The following is a 15114-nucleotide window of genomic DNA, read 5'->3' as shown; positions in this document are numbered from 1 at the left end:
TCTTATCTGAAGGCATCTCAAAGGCCTTTCTCTCTAGGACCAGCTCTGGCAGCCAAAAAAACATGGGCAAGTGCCCTGAAAAGCTGCTCGCCCATTTCCCACTTTCCCCACAGCCCACCCATCCAGCAGGTATTTTTGAGTGCTCCTACACTCTGGGCAGTGTCCTAGGTTACTATTGACAACAGCAAACCTTTCAGATGGAAAAGAATGTAAATACAGGTAATAATTAACAAATGAAAATATTTCCAACAGAAGTAAAAATAACTGACCTTTATTGAGTACTTCCTGTGCCAAGCATTGTTCTTAAGTGAGAGATGGGATAATATGACAGGGAATGAGTAACTGGATAGGCGTCCTTTCTTGGATGTTAGTTCCCTAACTGAACATCCTGGCATCACTGACTCTATGGACATGAGTTTGAGCAAGCTCCGGGAGCTGGTGATGGACAGGAAAGCCTGACGTGCTGAAGTCTGTGGGGACACGACTGAGCAACTGAACTGACTGACTCTCTGACTGAACCTGTCCCCCCTGCAGTGAAAGCACAGAGTCTTAACCACCAGACTGCCAGGGAATTCCCTATGGGTAGGCCTCTTGTTATTAAGAGACTGATTCCAGGCGCAAGGGAGGCTGGGAAATGTAGTTTTTAGCTGGTCAGCCATGTGCCAGCAAAAATATGGCAGGGGATAATGGATATGGATTGGGGGCAGGAGGAAAAGGGGACGACAGAGGATGAGATGGCTGGATGGCATCACGGACTCGATGGACGTGTGTTTGAGTGAACTCCGGGAGATGGTGGTGGACAGGGAGGCCTGGCGTGCTGCGATTCATGGGGTCGCAAAGAGTCGGACACGACTGAGCAACTTAACTGAACTGAACTGAACTGAATGGATATGGGGGACAACTGTAGTCCCTGGCACGCTTCTTGAAGCCTGAAGGTTGAGAAGGGCCTCATAGACTGATATGAGAGCTTTGTATTTGTCTCCAAGTGAGATAAGAAGTCCTAGAGCAGCTTTGATAGAGTAATATGACCGACTTGAGCTTAAAATCTCTCTCTGGATAGATCTTGGAGAAGCATAATAAAAGCAGATGGGAATATACACTGGTGTAGCCACTGTGGGAAACAGTCAGCTCCTCAAAAGGCTAGACATAGAGTTGGATGTGACCCAGAAGTTCTAGGTTTGTGTGTGCATGCTCACTTGCTCAGTTGTGTCCAACTCTTTGCAACCCTCTGGTCTGGAGCCTGCCAGGCTTCTCTGTTCATGGAATTTTCAAGGCAAGAATACTGGAGTCAGATGCCATTTCCTATCCTGGGGGATCTTCCTGATCTAGGAATCAAACCTGCATCTCTTGTGCCTCCTACATTGGCAGGCAGATTCTTTACTTCTGTGCCACCTGGGCTTCCCCACTCCTTGGTATGTGTGCTTAGTCCCTCAGTCATGTCGACTCTTTGCGACCCCATGGACTGTACCCTGCCAGACTCCTCTGTCCACGGAGATTCTCCAGGCAAGAATACTGGAATGGGTTGCCGTACCCTCCTCCAGGGGATCTTCCCAACCCAGGGATTGAACCCAGATATCCCACATTGCAGGCAGATTCTTTATCAACTGAGCCACCAGGAAGCCCACTCCTGGGTATATAACCCCCCAGAATAGATGCATACACCCACACAAAAGTTTGTACACAGGTGTTCATAGAGAATAGCTATAAAATGAAAGCAACCCAAATGTCCATCACCTGATGACTTATGAACAGATAAATTGTGGTATCTTCATACAATGGAATGTTTTTTGCCATAAGTAAGAATGAAACACTGATAGAAGCTGTATGAAATGAACTTTGAAAACCTTATGCCAAGTGGAAAAAGCCAGGCACAAAAAACTACTTATATGATTGCATTTATATAAAATGTGCAGAATAGGGAAATCTCTAGAAACAGAATGTAGATTAGTGGTTGTCCAGGGCTGGGTGGGGGTGGATGGGGAGCAATTGGGATGTAATAGTTAAAGGGTATGGTGTTTTGTTTTGTTTTTTTTTGGGGGGGGAGTATGGTGTTTTGATTTCTTTTTGACTTAATGAAAATATTCTGAAATTGATTATGGTGATGGTTGCACAATCTGTAAATATACTAAAAACTACTGAGTTGTACACTTTAAGTGAATGAGTTATATGAATTATATCTCGATAAAGTTGCTAAAAAATTTAAAAGAATTGGAAGCCGGGAGCCCCTGTTGGAAGTGGATAGATGATGTGGTCTCTGGCAGAATCACATCAGATAGAGGTGGGAGTGGACTAAGCTTCCTTTTCTCCCTGCCTGATGGGAACCCAGGGATCTCTTTGCAGCAGGGTAAGCTCTGTTCTCTTTCTCACAATGTACAGTTCTACAGCAGCCCTAACCTGAAGCTCTCAATTCAAGAAACAGGGAAAAGATTGACGTATGAGATTCTGGCAGCCCCTCACAGCTCATTTTTTTCTCTCCCCCTCTTTGGTTTGTATTAACAGGAGACAGAAGAGAGCAAAACCAAAGGATTTGATTACTTACTGAAGGCAGCTGAAGCTGGGGACAGACAGTGCATGATTCTGGTGGCACGAGCCTTTGACACTGGCCAGAACCTCAGCCCTGACAGGTACTGTGGCTGTGGCTCAGGTCGAGCTGGTGGGAACCTGGGGTGCAGGTGGGAGCCTCCCCTCTGGAATCAGAACAGACCTGGGTTCCAGGTGTGCCTCCCCCGAGTACCAGCCCCGTGACCGTGGGCAAGAAGGTTTACCTCCCTGACCTCAGTTTCTTCATCATCTCAAATCAGAATACCCATAGAACCTGCATGCTAGGGCGGTAGTGTGTGGTTGTGTGAGGGTTAAATGAGGTGATGCCTGTAATTTCACTGGCACATAAAGAGAGAGAGAAATGGCATCTTAGCCATTTTCTGTAAAGATTTGTGCAAGAAAGAGTCTGAAGGGATATGTAGCATCAGGTCCAGAGCCAGTTGTCTCTAGATGATGGGATTAGGGGTGATTTTAACTGACTCTTCCTATTTTTGTTTTTACTGTTTTCACTTCTAAGAGGGAGTGGAGGGACGGAAATGAGCTCCAGGGGAATTCAGTGCTGGTGTGAGTTTTCCAGAGTGATTTGGGCTTCCCTGGTGGCTCAGATGGTAAAGAATCTGCCTGCATTGCAGGAAACCCAGGTTCAGTCCCTGGGTCAGGAAAATCCCCTGGAGAAGGGAATGGCTACCCACTCCAGTATCCTTGCCTGGAGAATTCCATGGACAGACAAGCCTGGCGGACTGCAGTCCATGGGGTCGCAAAGAGTCAGACAAGACTGAGCAACACTTTCACCCCCCTTTTTTTTTTTCACCTTTTTGAAATCTCTGACAGCTACAACCCTACAGGCGTTAACAGCTTTTCCCTTATGCCTCTGGCAGAGATGCCAGGATTGGATTCTCTGGTGGCAAGAGGAGAATGGCAGCTTCATCTTGGGTCTTTGGCTTGGCTGGTGGGAGGTCCCAGAAGTCCAGGAGCAGAGAACGGTTGAGGGGATTCAACTCTTAGTGGGACCTATTGCTCACTGGCTCCCAGTGGATCTCAGCTTCCCCGTTTGTTCTCAGGCACCTGTGGCTTTCTGGAAGGGACAGTGTCCAAACTGCCAGGATTGGGGCAGTGTGGCACTTCCCTCCTATGTGGGTCGTGTTTTCATCTCCCTCTCACTGAGTTTAGAAGCTAAATCAAGACTGCGGCTCTGTCATGTCAACCTCTCAGGGTCTAAAATGTCTGAGTTACATATCATGCAAATGTTTGTCAGCTACCTGCTGTGTGACTGTAAAGCTCCTTGTATTTGGGTTCGCTTTTATATCTGTGATTTTATTTCACTGAGAACTAGAATTGGGTTTCCTGCATCTCTTCAGTGCCAGTGCTTAGCACAGGGCCTGGCTCAGTAGTTGCTTGGATGAAAGAATCAACACATCTCTTTGACACAGACCGGGCAGCATTTAGGGGCTTATTTTATGGATATGTGGTTCTAAGAAGTGAAGGGGCTTGTCTGCAGTTAAGTAGCCAGTAAATAGCAGGGCCAAAACTTAGGTCTTCTCATCTGTTCTCCAGTGGACTGTACATTAGCCTGCTTCTTGCGGGGCTCAGAATCACTGGCATGGAGGGGAGGTAAACAAAACAAACATGAAATGACTTTGTCCAAAATCAAATGCCAACATCTATGATGCCCATTGAGACTTCCCTGTAGCTCAAATGGTAAGGAATCTGCCTGCAATGCAAAAGACCAGGGTTCAATCCCTAGGTCTGGAATATCCTCTGGAGAAGGGAAGGGCAACCCACTCCAGTAATCTTGCCTGGAGAATCCCATGGACAGAGAAGCCTGGCAGGCTATGGTCCTTGGGGTTGCAAAGAGTCAGACACAACTGAGCGACTAACACAATGCCCATTGAGTGCAGTGGGGAACGACCACGTGGGCGTGAGGAGCTGGTACTCGGCATTGAATATCTGTATCTGAGGCTTTTAAAAAATCTTTACTATCTGTGTTCTCTTTATGTTCTCTGTGTACTTTCTCTTTTTCATTTGAGATGATTGGTTTCTTGTTGATTTGTTAATAATGAGATATGTGTATGTATGTATATGTATACAAGGGAAGCCCATATATCTATATATGGGCTTCCCTTGTATCTTAGCTGGTAAAGAATCTGCCTGCAATGCAGGAGCCCCCTGTTTAATTCCTGGGTTGGGATGATCCCCTGGAGAAGGGATGGGCTACCCACTCCCAGTATTCATGGGCTTCCCTGGTGGCTCAGACAGTAAAGAATCTGCCTGGCAATGCAGGAGATGTGGGTTTGATACCTGGGTTGGGAAGAACCCCTGGAGGAGGACATGGCAACCCACTCTAGTATTCTTGCCTGGAGAATCCCCACAAAAGAGGAGCCTGAAGGGCTGCAGTCCATGGGGTCTCAAAGAGTCGGACACAACTGAGGACTAAGCACAGCACACATATATATTTTGGCCTTGTGGAATGTGGGATCTTAGTTCCCCAATCAGGGATCAAACTCATGCCCTTTGCAGTGGAAGCATAGAGTCCTACCCATTGAACCATCAGGGAATTCCCTGTAAAAATTTTTATTTTCTTAAGGCTATTAGCTCTTTGGTATATGAGTTGACTTAAAACCTTTTTTCAGAGATGGCTACCATAGATTTGGGGCAGCAGGGAGAACAGGTGCCACACAGTGCCCATTGACTACTGGGTCTGGGGACTTGCTGGTTTTTAGTATCTGTGTAGTTAAATCAATCAAGATTTTCTTCTGTAACATCTTCCAAAGTCTTTCTCTTACTCTTCTTCTTCGTTCCAAGCAGCCCCAGACTCTTCCATTCAGGGAGCATTAATGAGAGTCAGCTATTTTCATTTAGGGGGTTTTGACCCCCCCTCCCCCAGAAGTTACCATCTCATAGGAGAAGGAAAAGTCGTTGGAAATTTCAAGGCAGGGTGGACAAACTAACCACTGGGTGTGGAGTTGGTGGGGTGGGTGGGGAGAGAGTAGGCCCTTTCCCTTCTTTTACATTTAATGTGTTGAGAGCAGTTCTGCCTTGCCTTTCAAGACCAGAGAGGGCCAAAGCTGAAAGAATTGAGATCAACTAGCTTAGTGGTTTCCAATCCATTGTTCAAACCCCAGTCTTCTGGATGTGCCACAAATAATTTTCAAATAACTTCCATTCTTTATAAAATAAAATGGAGTCAAGATTATCTCCTGACACCATCCCAGCCAGCCACTTCAACAGACATTTATAGAGTCTGTGCTGTCTGCCAGGCCCTGGGAATGCAGCAGTGAATAAAACAGACATGGTCCCTGCCTTCCTAGAGCTTACATTCTAGCCAGGAAAAACAATAAACAAGTGAATAAGTAAACAGGAGAATTACAGTTTGAGGTAATGGTAAGAAATAGAGTATTGGGGGCCAGTGTCTCTGAAGAAGCTCAGCTGAGGTTGGAGAGATGAGGAGCCAGGTATGGGAAGAGTTAAAGGAAGGATGTTCTAAGCAAAGGGAGCAGCAGGTGCAAAAGCCAAAGGGCGGACAGGAGCTGGCACGTTCGAGGAAGAGAAAGTGACCCAGCGAGTCTGGCGCGGCTGACGAGCTAAGACTGGAGGGTGAAGCCGGGTCCATGTATATGTGTTTATATATATACAGCTGCAGCTCCAGGAACATTTCATGAGGCACGTAGACCTTCTTATCTGTGTCTTTCTTTGCTCTTTCCTGATGTCCTATAGTTACTCACGTGTTTGGTAATATGCATTACTACACCCCAAGGAAAAGAGCCCCCTGCCCTGTTTACTCTTTATTTTGTTTTGCACAGATTGGGTTGGCATTTGTGTCTGCCCTTGCGGGTTTGGCCACTGTGCGGCCGTAGGAGAAAGAGTTGAGAGTGAAGGGCAGAGTCAGAAGGGAGAAGTCAGCTGTTCTGGAGTAAGCCCTCCATTTTCTGGAGGAAAGCCAGAGCTGGCCAGCAGAGGCAGAGAAAGAAAGGGCTGAATGATTGCTGTCAGAAGGTTCTGGGGGCTTTGGTGAAGGGTACCCCACCCACCTCTTCTCCTGCATGAGTTACAGGGCAAATTGGTTGGGATACCACCCACTGCTAATGCAAACCCATAGGGTAGGTTTTTTGGTTTGGGGAGTTTTTTTGTTTGTTTTTTTTTGGCCACCCTGTGCAGCTTGTGGGATCTTAGTTCCCCAACCAGGGATTGAACCCAGGCCATGGCAGTGAAAGCACCAAGTCCTAACTGGGACTGCCAGGGAATTCCTGTAGGGTGATTTTATGGATACTAGAAAAATGCTCCCCTTCCTCAAGATGCTCGACTTCCATCTGTTGGAAAATTATTGTGCTATACCAGTTTTGTTAGGGAAAACTACTTGATCACTATTGTAATGAATATATAGATCTACAGTGTGAATGCGGAGAAGGCAATGGCAAGACACTCCACTACTCTTGCCTAGAAAATCCCGTGGATGGAGGAGGCTGGTAGGCTGCAGTCCATGGGGTCACTACAAGTTGGACTCGACTGAGCGACTTCACTTTCACTTTTCACTTTCACACAATGGAGAAGGCAATGGCAACCCACTCCAGTGTTCTTGCCTGGAGAATCCCAGGGACGGGGGAGCCTGGTGGGCTGCCGTCTATGGGGTCGCACGGAGTCAGACACGACTGAAGCGACTTAGCAGCAGCAGCAGCAGCACAATGTGAATGACAGCCCTTAGATGTGGTGGCATTGGATACTTTGGGTCCCGAAGCATAGGTAGTGGCCGCACTGCGATCCCTGACTTGCCTCTCCTGCTGATGGGCCTCCTCCTTCCTTCCCTGTTGCCATGGTAACTTCTCTTTTCCTCTGTATCTCCTGGCAAGGTCCCAGAGCTGGCCAGAGGCTCTCCACTGGTACAACACTGCCCTGGAGACAACTGACTGTGATGAGGGTGGGGAGTATGATGGGATGCAAGACGAACCCCGGTACATGCTGCTGGCCAGGGAGGCGGAGATGCTGTTCACAGGCGGCTGCGGGCTGGAGAAGGACCCACAGAGATCAGGTAGGGCCTGGCAGACCTGCCCCTGGGGTGGGACAGGGCTGGATAGTGAAAGAGACATAATTCCTGTCTCACTGGGACTCACAACAAGTTGCAAGACTGAGTCTCTTCTTTCCATTCTGGTTGGGAGAAAGATTCATACTGGTCCTGTATTTTGCAAGGCTGGATACCCATATGATGCTTAGAAAGGGGCTTTATGAAGTTGGTATGCAAATGAACCTTTTTAATAGTCACATGTTAGAAATTTGGGAGGTTTGTTTGCAATTCAAAAATTGAGCTGACATTTTCATAAAATTTACCATTTTAAAGTGTATAGTTCAAAAAATAAATAAAAATAAAGTGTATAGTTCTGTGGTTTTTAGTATGTCCACAGTGTTATGCCATCATCACCACTACCTAATTCCAGAACATTTTCATCATGCCAGAAAGAAACCTGGTACCTATTAGCAGTGGCTCCCTATTTCCCCTTCCTGCTGTTCCTGGCGACCACTAACTTACTTTCCATCTTTATAGATTTACCTGTTCTGGTCATTTCATATAACTGGGATCACAGTATGTGACCTTTTGTGTCTTCCTTCTTTCAGGGTTCATTCATGTTGTAGCATGTGTCAGTACTTCATTCCATGTTATTGCTGAATAATATTCCATTTTATAGATACTACATTTTGTTTATTCACTCACCAGTTAATGCACATTGTATATATTAAATAACATGATAAACATACTGAACTCCTGGTTTCACAGGTATAGGATGAGGCTAAGTTTAAAAGTTTTTTTTAAGGTAGTATAACGAAATCAAGCAACTAATACTGTAATTCTATAATCTTTTATTTGAAACTTCTAAATCCAAAAGCACTGAAAACCAAGTGTTTTTATATGTTCTCCACAAATTCATTTGGTGGCCAAACCCATCTAGACACTTTATCCCTTCCACTTTCATATAGCCCCAATTTGTCCAATAGAAGTCCTCAGCCTGATTCTCAGTGACTCATTTGGAATCACCCACAGCCCCTAAACCAATCACTGTGCTTCCTGGGATAGCTCACTCTGGGTGGCTGCGCTTAAGTCCCGAGTAATCCCTGTGGCCTGGTGAAGAACAGGGAAGGTGCTTTGATTGACCCGGCTTGGATCACGTGCACACTCAGAGCCCCACCCAGGTTATGTGCAGGGATAGGCCAGAAGGAGTAATCTCAGTGTGATCTTCTTGGAGAGGGGTCAGGGATACCAGGCAGCAAAAACAACAGGCTCTTCACCTCTCTGTGCCTTGCTTTGCTTTCTTTCAGGCGATTTGTACACCCAGGCAGCCGAGGCAGCGATGGAAGCCATGAAGGGCCGGCTGGCCAACCAGTACTACGAGAAAGCAGAGGAGGCCTGGGCCCAGATGGAGGAATAACTTGCTGGAAAAAACCACTGCCAGCCAGCCCCAAGTTACAGGGCTAGGAGAAGGGGGAAGAAAAAGACTTCTTATTGAGGGTTGTTTGGGGGCTGGAGCGGGCAGATGTTTTTAGTAAATCAACTTTTGTATGCTATTTTTTAACTCTTGAAAATGTCTTTGCTACCACTGGAGACACTGCAACTGTCCCCTAGGGCTCTGGGGATTGAAAAAGCAGCCTAATGAACCAATGTATCTTTCTGAGGTTCTTTTTCAGTGTTTTGTTGTGGTTATTGTTGTTGTTGTTTGTCATGAGATGTAAGAAAATGGATCTTTTCTGCCCTGGATGGAAAATATTAAAGCTTTGCTCATCAAGCCTTTTCAGGCTGGGCTGAAATCTCAGGCCCACAGAGCCTGTGTTTCCTGAGTCAGGATGAGGTAGGAAAGAGCAGAGCTGCATGTTAACTTTCCATGAGGTGTGTATTGTCACGTCTGTCTTAGAGCAAAGCCGTCTTTCTCAGAGCATTTGGAAGAATGTGTGTGGCATTTTTTGGTGTGTGTAAGACTGTACATCTCCCAGGACCCCTTCTGACATGGGGGAGGGCCCACACACTTTTCTTATCTTTTAATTTCCTTCCTGAAATGCAACTGATTTTGTGGAATACAGCCAAATTACATTCTGAAGTGTGTTTTCCACAGTGGGCTTTACAAAACAGGTTTGATTTCTATATGCACACTTTTACTACCTCTAATTCCTGCCTCAGCTCGTGTGGAGGTGGGTGCACCTCCAAGCTTTTACTTGTAAGGGCTGTGGCTTGGAAGGTTGAAGCCTTTCCTCCAAGCAGACATATACTCTGCATCTCAGTAGCAGCATCCACAATATGACTGAAGTACCCCTTGTACAGTATTCCTCTGTATTTTCTTAGCATCTGACGTTCTTAAGAAGAATCTGCTCCCAACACCCATCCGCGGCATTTTCTGCTTGAAGCTTGGCTGATTTTCTTGTCATTTGCAGTAGGATGCTTTCAGCAGCAGTCCCTTGAGATTTGTTTAAGCCGTTGGAGAATGAGAGGGCAAGAACTATAAACACTCATTAATTCCAGTGGTTTCCCCAGGGCCAAGCTATGGCTATCTGTATTTAATAAGTGTTCTTTTTCGAAGGATTTCAGATTTAACATCAGTGTGATTTCAACTGATGTTTCAAATAGCAAAGAAAACAGACTGCTTTGATCAACCCCAAGTGCTAAAGCAACATCTCTGTTTAAAAATCAAAACATTAAAAAAAAAACAGAGCGTAACATACAAACCAGTTCATTAAGACAGGTCCTTCAGCCATGTTAGTGTTAAGTACTGTGGAGTCATGACCCTGTGCATGTATTCGGTACCAAAGTTAAGAGTTTACCCTAAAGGAAAAATCAAACAGAGTAAAATTACCCTTGAAAAGTGCTTTGGATCACCTATAAATGACGGGTACCCCTGTTTTTGTATTTGGACTCACCATAACCAGTTTCCTCCAAAAGCTGGAACTAATTACCCTTTTGCTGTTTGCACAAATCAAGTAGTTGGCTTGCCTTAAGTTGTTTGTGTGTTTTAAACCAGTGCATATAGTTAATTTGCATTTGTTAAATGTAAGCTAGAAGCAACTTTATTTTGACTTTTCAAAGTTCTCAAACCTCATTAACTGATGCTTTTGTTGTTGCTGTTGTTAGTTCAACCAGTCTCCTCGCCCTCTGAGATTTTATTATGCAAATCATTTATATTCCCTGACCACCTGTCTCATTTCCTAGTTACATGTCAGTGCTTTTCTGTAACACAGGGATTGGCAACTTTTTCTAAAGGGCCAGATAGTAAATATTTTAGGCTTTGTGGGCCTTATGGTCTCTTGCAACTACTCAGCCTTGCCATTATAGTACAGAAACACTGGTGAATGATACCTAAATGAATGAGTGCAGCTGGTGTTCCAATAAAACTTTATTGACAAAAACAGCCTGCCTGGGCTATAGTTTGCCAGCCCCTGCTCTAATCCTGACTAAGAGTTACTATATTAAACCCTGAAGCTGCGTGTTAACTCAATTTTTCTTCAATCTCTAGTGCTTAAAAACACAGGGCCTTGGCACTGAGTAAGCACTCAGTAAATTCATAAAAAATGGAGTGTTTGTGGCTCTAGTTCCTCCAGCCTGTCTGGAATGGCTTGGTCATCTGTGCAATTCCACCCATCCATATGGCTTTAATGTCACCAGGTGGTCCCCTTCTCCTGTAGGAGACTGGAATGGCCTGGATATACTACAGCTAATCAAATGCTTCTTTAAGGATCAGTGAGAGCAAAGTGATCTGCAAGACACAAATCCTTCTGAGCTAACAGAACTTACTCCACCTTCAAAAGATAGTTCTCTGCCTTCTAAAATTGGCTAGGGCATCTTCTTTTTCCACAAATGCTGAACATCCAAAAAGCAAAAAACCTCAGGACATTCCAGCCCAACTGGGAAGACATCAGAGACTATCTTCAAGTATAAGAAGCAGGTGAAGGTCCAGGAGATTAGTGGAGTCAAGGATATAATCAGTATCTTCAATCACAGATGGGAAATCCAAGGTTCTGAAAGGTAGACTCTTTCCAAATATCCTGCTGGTTAGAGGCTAAGCTGAAGCCAGGATCTGCCAGCTACTCTTAGAGGATTCTGGGATTAAAATTTAAAATTAAACTGCAGTGAACTGGAGTGTAATGTCTCTCAGTTTTGCTATAGGTTTAAAAAGAAAAAAAAAAAAAAAAAAGCAGGCTTTATGGATGGAAGTAGGAAAAAAAAATTCCTAGCCCCCAGTGCAGCTGGATGTCCTTATTCCCTCCTCACCTGAGGCCCTGTGGGAATTTATCATCAAATGCAACATTGATGAGTCAAGCCAGGTAACTACTGTTGTTGCTATTTTAATGACTTCCTTTCCTTTCATCCCAGCACATTTGTCTGCAGTACTAGACATGTGTCACAAATCAACAAAATGTTTACACAAGTATGTGCAGCTTGTGGGGGGAGGGCAGGGCGAAGGAGACAAAATATGCATATTCTCTGCAATTGTGCCTGTTACTCATTTTTTCTAATCTCTGAGGTAACCATTTAACCTAGACAAGGTGGACACTGGGTGGGACCCAGAGAATACAGTGGCTTGTATTATAGATTTATTTTTGCATATATATTGTTCAATTTTGCCTTTCCAAATAAAGTGATTTCTTTCTTTCTGGTCTCAAATTCAAGTGTCTTCTGGTTACAGATGAGTGAAGGAGGTGAGTGGAGACAGAGTGGATTGGAGGCCTTAGTCCCACCTGAAAAGCAGCTCAGATTCAGCTCCAGATGGGTTGTCCCCATGGGGAGTGTGGGCTCAATGTTGCCCCCTTTTCTAGTTTTTCAAACTGCTGAAAATTTGATTTGTTAATGCAAGTTTTCTCAATTTTTAATATTTCTAATAAATTCTTACAAAAACCTTCCAAATTTGGCACATAATGTTTTCCATTTGCTTTATATAAAGGATGTACCCCTCTCTCTTTTTTTTTTTTTTTTGGTTTTTCTGACCTAGAAAACAAAGAATAATTTTTACCAATAGAGTTGTCATCAGTTTCAAAGAAAATGCATGTAATAGATGTTTTGGGATCTAAAACTTGAAAAAATGTTGCTTATTTGCATGATCATTTGGTTTCAAGCTAATTGCTTTTTAAGAAATTCAATGAGAATTTCTTTAAAAATTTTAAGAATATTAAGAAATTTGAACATTGGCATAACTCTACATGGTATATTGAGCACACATTTTTTTGGTCCATTTGCTCTTAAGTCCCAACTAAAATGACAGGAAAGACATTTTCTTAATGGCATAAGCCCATGAGGATGAAGAGGAGACATCAACAACAAAATCCTGGATGCTGGAAAGGAGATGGACTGTGAATGAGCAGCCCCAAGAAAGCTGGATCCTAGGTCAGCTGCAGAGAAATCTGAGAACCATGTTTTCATCATTGAAGACACCCCCAAAAGGATAAGCCATAGGTACCAGGAGCCTCTGGAAGGTGGGAGTGAAATGGTGCTAAAAATGTAGGTTTAGTTGAAAGACAAAGCATCAGACCTCTAGACCCATTCATCTCCCCCATGTAGCCAGTCAGCTGCTCCTTCATCACACTGCAGAAGCCTAGGACACCAGGCAGAGTAGAGAGTGAGGCTGAACTGTAGGTGGCACTTTTCGGGGGCTCCGAGGAGCTCCAGGCCTTTGTGTCTCAGCACCGAAAGAATTCAGTGAGAGGCAAAGTGATAGAAAGTGACATTCAAATAGGATGCCTGGTGAGGCTGATAAGCAGGCAGGCAAGAGAGCGCCACCCTGAGAACTTAGTGGGCTACAGTTTCATAAAGGGAAAAGCGGGCAGGGGAAAAAGACCACCTTCTTCCTCATTCTTCCATCATCAGCCCCTCCTCCAGGTTGGGCAGAGGAGTTTTCTTATCCCTATGTGGTCAAGCTGGGACTAGCATAGTATTATGGAAAAATTATTTCAGGTCTCAGCACAATGAGGGTCTTTACTTTGAAATGTCACATTTCCATAAATCATTGGCTTTTTTATTTTTAAGATTTACTTATTTTTAACTATGCTGGGTTTTTGTTGCTGCACGCAGGCGTTCTCTAGTTGTGATGAGCAGGGGCTACTCTTCTTTGTGGTATACCAACTTCTCATTGTCCTGACTTCTGTTGCAGAGCATAGGTACGCAGGCTTCAGTAGTTGGGGCATGTGGGCTCAGTGGTTGTGGCTCATGGGCTCTAGACTGTTGGCCCAGTAGTTGTGGTGTTTGGGCTTAGTTGCTCCACGGCATGTGGTATCTTCCCTGACCAGGGGTCAAACCTGTGTCCCCTGGACTGGCAGGCACTCTCAACCACTAGACCACCAGGGAAGGCCCAAACATTTTTTATGTGTGTAGAGAGCATGTCCTAGGGTTCATTAACTTACTGAGCTCCAGCGGGCAGGATGTTGGTCTCATGCACCCGTTGTTTCATTGTTTTGGGGCATGCCTCATACTTCTCCTGCATGATTTTGTTGCTAAGCAAGCCTGCTTGGTTTTGTGGGTAAGCACGCCTACTTTCTTGCTGCTGCTAAGTCGCTTCAGTCGTGTCCGACTCTGTGTGACTCCATAGACGGCAGCCCACCAGGCTACCCCGTCCCTGGGATTCTCCAGGCAAGAACACTGGAGTGGGTTGCCATTTCCTTCTCCAATGCATGAAAGTGAAAAGTGAAAGTGAAGTCGCTCAGTCGTGTCCAACTCCTAGCGACCCATGGACTGCAGCCCACCAGGCCCCTCCGTCCACGGGATTTTCCAGGCAAGAGTACTGGAGTGGGGTGCCATCGCCTTCTCCAGTACTTTCTTAGTGATCATTAACTTACAGGGGTCTCCCCATACTTTTTCTTTACTTACAATTCTCTAGTGGGATTAACTATTTAATTACCTACTTTGTCCATTTACTCTGGCCCTATCAAGGCTACTGTCCTGAAAGGAGGGTTGTGAAAGTTTCTGTATTGTTGTAGAGTGTCCACCAGCCTTCTTTGCCCCTGTGCTCCCAGGTACGCTGGCAGCTGACTTTGTCCCTCCTCCTGGAGGGCAGACAACTGGAAAAATTTCTTGTAAATCTTAGCAGCCTAAGATAAAAGATTTAAAGTACTTCCCCCTAACAAAACAGGCTGGCCAGAGCACCTCACAAAAAAAGTCTCACCCATCAAGTCCCACCCACAACCACACAGACAAATTCCCAGACAACATATTAGAGCCCCATTCTTAAACTTGAACAGCCACCCAAAGATCCATACATACGGAAGGTATTTCATACAACAAACAGAACCAACAGAAAACAGCATCTTTGAGGAAACAATATGGCTAGAGAAGAAAACTTTAATAAAAAACTATCAATATCCTTAGATAAAATATTGTATCCATGCAAAAAGAACAAGATACGATTCTAAGAATTCACATAGTAAAAGGGCTCTTGTAAACTGAATATAACTTAGAGAAATGAGTAACTTAATAGAAGGTCTGGAAAATGAAGTAGAGGAAATTTCCCAGAAAGTGAAACAAAAGAATAAAAATGCTGAAGAATAGGAGAGGAAATTCTAGAAGCCAAAGGAACAGGCATTCTGGGCTGCAAAACTATTCCTCAGTGAAACAGTTAT

At 44.7% G+C, this 15114-nt stretch overlaps 1 protein-coding gene across 3 annotated transcripts in view; it reads left to right on the top strand.

Annotated features, from left to right (window-relative positions):
* EEF2K (eukaryotic elongation factor 2 kinase) overlaps window positions 1–12172 on the top strand; it is a 72129-nt gene extending 59957 nt beyond the window's left edge. For all 3 annotated transcript variants that reach the window (XM_027527829.1, XM_027527831.1, XM_027527830.1), the window contains 3 exons: window positions 2500–2624; window positions 7386–7564; window positions 8845–12172. In XM_027527829.1, coding sequence (XP_027383630.1) covers window positions 2500–2624; window positions 7386–7564; window positions 8845–8954 — 414 coding nt within the window. In that variant the 3' untranslated portion in view covers window positions 8955–12172. The remainder of the gene's footprint in view (window positions 1–2499; window positions 2625–7385; window positions 7565–8844) is intronic.
* Window positions 12173–15114: the final 2942 nt, after the last annotated feature.

Source organism: Bos indicus x Bos taurus, chromosome 25 (genome assembly GCF_003369695.1).
Source record: "Bos indicus x Bos taurus breed Angus x Brahman F1 hybrid chromosome 25, Bos_hybrid_MaternalHap_v2.0, whole genome shotgun sequence".
NCBI classification, from domain to species: Eukaryota; Metazoa; Chordata; class Mammalia; order Artiodactyla; family Bovidae; genus Bos; species Bos indicus x Bos taurus.
The sequence above is the reverse complement of the archived record's forward strand: the minus strand, read 5'-3'. Positions and strand labels throughout refer to the sequence as shown.